Raw genomic sequence first — 8,432 nt, 5'->3', positions numbered from 1 at the left:
CAGTGAGAGGCAAAACTGTAAGGTCTTATTTTCGGGGGGTGTCTTACTTTCGGGGAAACACGGTATGAATGATTCCTTTGCGAAGGAGGATTGGAGGGGCCACTGCTGGGATAAAGCCAGGCTATATGACTAGAGGGCCCACAGATTCACCACTTTACCTTATGGGTGTGCTGGGTCAGTGCTTCCCTCTTGGGGCTGCCCTACCGGGGTGTCATACCTCCCCCCACCCCCCCTAAGCCCTTCCCCTCTCTAGGCCTGGTCTAGTTCAGCTCACTTCAGGATATCCAACTCCTGTGCGTTTCTTCCAAACACCATCTGTGATGCCTCTTTCTTTCCTCTCTTTCCACTTACCCCACAGCAAGCTTGAGCTGCAAGGCCTTTGACTGCACAGGAGCTGAGAACCCAGAAAAGGTACCCACAGAGTCTGCCCAGAGGCTGTGGCCTTAAAGGAAACCGTCCCTGTCTGCTGTCTGCTAGGGTCTGCCTGAGAGAGCAGAGTGCGTGGGCCCTGAGGACACCTAGAGACCCTCCTTAAAGTAGAGGATGCTCTGCAACTGTGGCCACCATGCCTGCCTGCTTTCTGATAGTCAAAATAGTCGGATAGATTTTTTTTTTTCACTGATGTAAATGCACAACAACAGCAGTTAACGAGATAATGGAAGTGTGAGGAGTAGGTGGGGGGAAATTCTGAAGTGCATTATTTTTAAGTCCAGAGTATTATATAAAGTTGTTGGTGTTTCTGAGATCACAGCTTTGGAGGACTTTCCTAGCCCTGCTATCCTACACTTACACACATTTTTATAAATGGGGAAAAGATAAATTGGGCATGAAAAGCTCCTAAATACAAATTCTAAAAAAACAAAAAACAAGACTCTTTATCCAGTGACATCAATAGGGTTGGTATCACTGGCTTGGGGTAGGGTGGCAGGTGCAGAAAGTATAGTTGTGGTGGGGGATGGACCTAGACAGGAATGGTTAGCTAGTGGATCCAGGTGAGAGGGGCAACTGGGGACAGCCAGCATTTCTTACTCCTTTCCTCTGAGGTGCACAGTGCCTGAGACAAATGTTCCCCCTGTAGCCTCTGTTCTAGCACCTGTGGCATTTTCTGGGGCCATACACCAACCTGCAGGCCTATATACTTTGATGGCAACAGTTATTTTGGTATCACCCAGGATTGTCCACACCCCCACAACCCGCTAGTGATGCCACTTCCACCCAGTACCTAGTGTTTTGGGACAAGCCCCATATATGTCGCATTAGAAAGGCATCCTAATCTATTTGAAAAGCACAGATAAAAAATAACTGGATTCAATTTTGAGGTTTAACTCTAGTTAAATTTCCTTGAACTAGTTAACATTACTTTGAGACATTTACACCACCACTCTCAGTCTTAATTTCTTCTTCTCTGAAATGGAGATGTAAAAATTAAGGTGTAAAAATTACAATTATCTAATTGTAATACAATATAATAAGTACTACATTTAGTGCTATGGGAACAGAGATAGGGAATTTAATATATTTGACTCTTACATGAGAAAGAATGAGAAGACCACTAAGAGAAGGAATAAGTGATCAGTTGGAGTTGACCTAGTCTAGAAACTAATAACCTACTCTTAAAGGAGAGGAAAATTGGAGGGTAAACACCTGGAGATAGTAAAGTATATCATTAAAAAGATAAACAAATGACCAATGCTACCAAGTTAATTCTGACTCAGTATAATCAGGTAGGTCAGAGTGGAACTGCCTCAAAAGGTTTCCACAGTTGGAAATATTTACGGAAGTGTACTGTTACATCATTATCCTGCTGAAGAGATCGTGGGTGTGAACTGCACCCTTCTACTTTAGCCAAGTGCTTAACTGATTCCTCAGCAGACATTACTTCCTCTAAAATATGACATGACTTCAAAAAGCTTATTGAAGCCCCCTCATTTTTCTTAATTCTCCAAGTATGTTAACTCTTCTCCCAATATGTTTCAATAGTTTTCAGTGCACTTAGTCTGTACAGTTTGCCTCTGTTCTCTACTAAACTATAAACTCCTTTTGAGCAAGGATCTAATTTACTTTATTCACTCTTATATTTTTTCACATACTTATGGTGCACAAGGAAACGAACATGTGAGAGGGATGCAGTTTGTTAAAAAATGACATGTGTATTATGCACATTATTTGTGTAAAAATGTGGTCTGTCTTGCCTTTTGATGCAGTAGGCCCTCATGAAATATTTATTGAAGGGATGAATCAATGCTACATTTTTCTTTTGCTTTCTCAAAACTATATTCTGTAGTGTTTTTGAATGCCATGTTATGTGTTGAGATTTTGTCCCATGAAATGTAAAGCTGTGATAACCTTTAAACAGGAGAATGAGATTAAGGATAAAGTAGGAGAACTCAGAGATCCACCCTTACCTGTGTCATTAACTAGAAAATGACTTTACTTCTCCTGGAGTTGTTTTTTTATCGGTTTTATCAGAGATTGTATCAGGACTTAGTTGAACTGATTGAATAACCTTTTAGAACCGTGTCTCCTTGAAAGGTGCAAGGTGAACATGAAACTGAAGCTAGTTTGGTTAACTGGTTGAGTTCTCTGAATCCAATGCTATATTATTGCCCTGTAGCAGTTTTCACAACCAAATGGTAATATTGCCACAAAGTATGCAGAATTGGTATTAAAATGGTAGATGAGTTTGAGTTTTATTTCAGGAGTCAATAAATAATTGAATGGATTTTCATGAGACATCTTTATACTTTTGTTGGAGATTTTTGGCATGAAACTTTTTATTGAGGTGATGGTCATCCAGAGTTGAGTGCTAAGAAACCATAGGGTAGGAATATTGAGTGATTAATGGCCTTCATATCTCTTGCTATTTAAGATATTGCCTAGCTTTAGAATTTATGCTTGCCATGCCTTGAATTTCTCTCTTTTGAATGTTGATGTGAAATTTAATTTCTTAACACGTATTAGTATTTAAAGTTAAGGAACAACACTATCAGGGAAACCTTTAAGTCCTAAGTGCTTTCAGCTTCATATATGAGTACATGTTTGTAATTACAGGGATAGAAAACAGAAGTTCAATTCTTTGCTATTTTTGTAGGCCAAGACTAGAGTTGTGACATATGCCAAAGAAATTACTGTAGTTAGACAGGATAATTCTGATGGGAATATCTTTTATTTATATATATTTTTGAAGTTTGAGATATCTTGGCCTTCACTAGGATAAAATTCCTTTATTATCTGGAGCAAAAAGCCTAAACTAAATAGTGAAAGTCTTGGGAAAATATTTCAGAGACTTTTTGTTTCGTTTTCATGTTTCTCCATGTCTTTTATTTTCCATGTTTAATAAGAATTAAAAGATAATTGGAAATATGGCAGAAGCTTTATATGAGTATCTTTATGATTTTTGTTTTTCAGGCATTTTTAAGATAATTAATCATTCATGAGTCGAGCTTCATTCTTGAGTCATGGATGACAAGGCTTCTGTTGGAAAAATCAGTGTCTCCTCAGACTCAGTGTCTACTCTTAATAGTGAAGATTTTGTCTTGGTTTCCAGGCAAGGAGATGAGACACCATCGACAAATAATGGAAGTGATGATGAGAAAACAGGACTCAAGGTAAGACTGCAGAACCTGTTTATTATGCTTTCTTTGCTGAGCCCATTCAAAGCTCGGCCTTAGCAGGAAAAAATATATGGGAGAAAAGTGAGAACAAGGAAAAAAATACTTTTTGTGTCTGCTAAAGAGCTTTATTGATACTTAATAATTGCGAGAGTTTTTTTTTTTTTTTTTAATTGCGAGAATTTTATATTGGAAGGTTTTCACTTTGATTACCTTCTAAATCATCTACTAATGGTTATAGTATAACGATTTGCCATTCTTAGTATTTTTTTTCCTTTTTCATCATTGGCTGCTTATTTCTTTTGGGCTGGGTACATGTAGTGTACGGGCACTGGCAGGCCAGCAGTTCCATTTAAAATAATAAATTTAGGATTATGAAAACAACTCTCAAAACCTAGTCTGTGACCACTTTTGCTTCTGTTTTCTCAGCCAAATAGATAGCTATTACCACATCATTTTTTCCCTTACTGTTATTTTGTTGCTCTTATAAATAAAAACAGTAAATTATTTGTTACTCTAAAAAGTAAATAATTTAAAAGCATTTTAATTGCTATTTACATATATTGATCTTTTTACATCTATTAATTAAACAATTGTTTATTGAGTGTTTACTCTGTACCAAGGAGCAGAGGTTAAGCACTTGACTTCTAACTGAAGGGTTAGTGGTTCTAACCTACCAGCTGCTCCATGGGAGAAAGATAATGGTGCCATTAATATTTACAGCCTTCAGAGCCCTATGAACAGTTCTTCTTTTTTTTTTCTTTTCACACTATTTTATTGGGACCGAATCCAGACACCATACCATTCGCTAGTTCAATCATGAAGCATTTCTGTGCCCTGTAGCATTGGTGTGGGTTGGAATTGATTTCACAATGAATCTTTCTGGTTTTACTATGTCCAGGTACTACTTTAGGCACTGGTGGACAAAACAAAGTTCCATACCCTCATAGAGCTTTCATCCTAATGGCGAAGCAAGACACTGAACGGCAGGAAAGTAAATCATAAAGAGAAATAAGCCTAGGTGTTGTGAATAACAATAAAGCCGGATGAATTAATAAAGAATGACATGTGGGTACTGTTTTGAAATGGTCTTGAGGAGATATTTCAGCAGAGAAGACTTAAATGAAGGGAGAAAGCCATAGGGAAATCTGGAGGGAGAGCTTTCTAGCAGAAACGGGAATTAGAAAGAACACGTGGGGAGAGCAGTGAGGGCCCATTCTAGTTAGGCCACAGGCTAGAGCAGAACAAACAAGGTGGTAAGCGATACAGGTGAGATCTAAAGCCAGGCATGGTCTGCATTATGTAGAATCTTGTAGGCTGTCCTGGGGATTGGGACTTTATTGTAAGGGTGGAGAAAGTTTTCGGGAGGGTCATGAGTGGGGATATCCTCCAATTTTAGGTTTAAAAGTGCCGGCATGATCTAGCATGTGAATACCTAGGAATGAAAAGAAGGCAAACAAACATTTGAACACTAGTGTTTGTTCCAGCACTGCGAACAATAGCCAAAAGGTCGGAACAGCATAAATGCTTGTCAGCACTTGAATAGGTAAATAAAGCATGATATATAACGTAGGAGAGGACTTTAAAAAGTTGAGAAAAACTGAATTAAAAGATAATGGGATTCTTCCATGAACTTGTTGAAGCCTTTTTGAACAATGGACATTATTCAGCCACAAAGAGAAACGAATTGCTGGTGATGTGCTACAACATTGATGAATCTGGAAACCATGATGTCAATTGAAATAGTTGATCATAAAACGTTAAAGATTGTATGACCTCATTTACTTTATTATTATTTCTTTAAAATCATTTTACTGGGAGCTCATACAGCTCTTATCACAATCCATACATACATGAGTTGTATAAAGCACATTTTACTTTTGTTACCCTCATCATTCTCAAAACATTTGCTCCCCACGTAAGCCTCTGGCATCAGATCTTATTTTTCCCCTCACTCTCCATCCCTGCCCCCATGAACCCTTGATAATTTATAAATTATTATTTTGTCATATCTTACACTGTCCGACATCTCCCTTCACCCACTTTTCTGTTGTCCCTCCCCCAGGGAGGAGGATATATGTAGATCCCTGTAATCAGTTCCCCCTTTCACCCTCCCGGTATTGCCACTCTCACCACTGGTCTTGAAGAGATCATCCACCCTGGATTCCCTGTGTTTCCAGTTCCTATCTGTTTTTAGTGTACATCCTCTGGTCTAGCAAGATTTGTAAGGTAGAATTGGGATCATGATAGTGGGGGGCGGGGAGGAGGAAGCATTTAGGAATTAGAGGAAAGTTGTATGTTTCATCATTGCTATGCTGCACCCTGACTACCTGTTCTCTCCAGCCTAACTGACTCATCTCCTCCCCCAGACCCTTCTGTAAGGGGATGTCCAGTTGCCTACAGCTGGGCTTTGGGGCCCCACTCCGCACCCCTGCACATTGACAATGATAGGATTTTTTGTTCTTTGATGCCTGATACCTGATCCCTTCGACACCTGATGATCGCACAGGCTGATGTGCTTCTTCCATGTGGGCTTGTGGGCTTTGTTGCTTCTCAGCTAGATGGCTGCTTGTTTACCTTCAAGCCTTTAAGACCCCAGACGCTATATCTTTTGATAGCCAGGCACCATCAGTTTTGTACACCACATTTGCTTATGCACCCATTTGTCTTCGGTGAGCATCATGGAATGCCAGTTTAATAGAACAAACTATTCTTAAAATGAGGGAGTACTTCAGTGGAGGCCCAATGTCCATCTGCTACCTTAAACATAAGCCTATAAATATATGTACATAAATCTATTTCCCCATCCTAATATATAAATATATTTACATATGTACATGCCTTTATGTAGACCTCTATAAATGCTCTTCGCCTCCTAGCTCTTTACTCTATTTCCTTTGACTTTCCTCTCGTCCCACTATCATGCTCAGCCTTCATTTGGGTTTCAGTAATTCCTCTTGGTTGCATTGTCCTTGATCACGCCCTACCAGGTCTCCTACACCCACCTCATCACCAATTTGGATCACTTGTTGTTCCCTTGTCCCTGGGTTTGTTAACACCACTTCCTTTCCCCTCCATTTCCCCCTCCCCTTTTTCTCCCCAGAACGGAACTGTCAGTCTAGTTGTTTTCTCCTCCAGATTGTTCATCCAGCCTATCTTATTTAGACAGACCTGCAGAGATAATAACATGCACACAAACAAAAGAAAACAAAACAAGAACAACAAAAAGCCCATGACAAAAAAAGCAAAACAAACAATAAGCACAACACAACTACAATAAAAAAGAAAAGCTTATAGTTAGTTCAGGATTTTGTTTGTTGGCCTATAGGAGTGTTTTCTGGTCAAGTCTGATGGGGTGCCAAGCTCTTGCCCCAATTTATATGACCCCATTTATATGAAATAACTAGAATAGGCAAGGGTGCAGAGATCAAAGTTTATTGAACAACATGATCATAATGTCACTGAACTGTATTACATGTGAAAATTATTGAAATGGCACATTTCGTAGTATATATTTATCACAAGAAAGATAAAATATTAATAATTAGTAGATGTCAATAAATAGCAGGTACAGTTCTTTAGTATCACTTACTAAAACTTGTTATAGTCAGTTCCAACCGATAGGTACACTGTAGGACATAGTAGAACTCCTTAGTTGTCTCCTTAGGAGACTGTAAATTTTGCACTCCAGTGCTTAAGTCACTATGTCATTAGGGATTCTTTTAATCTCACATAGTGCCAATTTTAATCTTCTGACTCAATATCTGATGATATCTGTTTTAGAATCAGGTAACCACTACATAATGCTGATCTAAGAAATTCAGAAGCTGAAGTTAAGTGAACAATAGAATATATGATTTTCCTGCTATTCAGTTTATTTAAAGGAGCAATAAATAATAAATAAAGGGGCCTAGGGGTTGTTGGTGGTAATGGTTGAGACGGATAAATAAATAGGTCATCATGACATAGCTCATCAAACACCAAAATACAGGTTTGACCAGAATTGTGTGAGAACACACTTGTTACCTAGTGAAGAAAAGAAAAGCTAATAGAAGAAATGGCAGTTAAGCAAAGCATTGAAGATTATTTAAGAATTTTCCAAGAACTTCCACAGACAGAGAATCAAGTCTTTGACATATAGAAAGTTCAAGAGTTAGGAGAGGGCATACAGTCTGGACTGTATCATACAGTAGAAACACTTGTGCTTTGGTTTCTTTTTCTTCCAAGATGTATATACTCAAGTCTAAGCCGACCCGAGTATCAGGCAAGACACCTATTTTTACCACAAAAACTGCATTAAAAATGTGCTGCAAAACTCGGCTTTTATACAAGTATATATGGTAGCTTTTCTTTAATTAAAAAACAGTTAATATAACATCAAACACTGTCCCCAATATAGTGATCTTTTAATAGTGTGTGTGTGTGTAATCAAACAATAAGAAAAGTAAAACCCATCCATAATCTCTGTGTTCTGTGGAAGTGGCCCAAAATATTTGGGGTCATTTTTAGCTTTTCAGGATGAGTTCACAAGCTTTTTCCCACCCTCTGCCCCAACTTTTTCTTACAATGCTAGTAATTCCTTTATCATAACTTCTAGGAATTTTTATCCATCACACAATAAGAAAGAGAAAAATAAATAGGAACAGTTGGAGTTTATACAGTGAAAACAAAGAAATGCAGTGATTTATTAAAGATCACAGAATAAGTGATCAGATTGTATTACTGTTTTTTCTTTTTTTGTTGTTTTTTCTTTTGTACCGTGGGTTTCTGACAAACTAGGCTTTTATGCGTTTCCTGGTGACTCAGCTTTTACAATGAGCG

At 38.3% G+C, this 8,432-nt stretch overlaps 1 protein-coding gene across 4 annotated transcripts in view; it reads left to right on the top strand.

The window, feature by feature from the left end:
- RABGAP1 (RAB GTPase activating protein 1) overlaps window positions 1-8,432 on the top strand; it is a 188,934-nt gene that overhangs the window by 30,350 nt on the left and 150,152 nt on the right. For 2 of the 4 annotated variants that reach the window (XM_004716471.3, XM_045290206.1), the window contains exon 2: window positions 3,409-3,608. In XM_004716471.3, coding sequence (XP_004716528.1) covers window positions 3,459-3,608 — 150 coding nt within the window. In that variant the 5' untranslated portion in view covers window positions 3,409-3,458. The remainder of the gene's footprint in view (window positions 1-3,408; window positions 3,609-8,432) is intronic. The other 2 variants (XM_045290207.1, XM_045290208.1) reach the window with 1 other exon arrangement.

The sequence above is a fragment of the Echinops telfairi genome, unplaced genomic scaffold, assembly GCF_000313985.2.
Source record: "Echinops telfairi isolate 266 unplaced genomic scaffold, ASM31398v2 ScPeMD7_32;HRSCAF=126, whole genome shotgun sequence".
Lineage (NCBI taxonomy): Eukaryota > Metazoa > Chordata > Mammalia > Afrosoricida > Tenrecidae > Echinops > Echinops telfairi.
The sequence above is the reverse complement of the archived record's forward strand: the minus strand, read 5'-3'. Positions and strand labels throughout refer to the sequence as shown.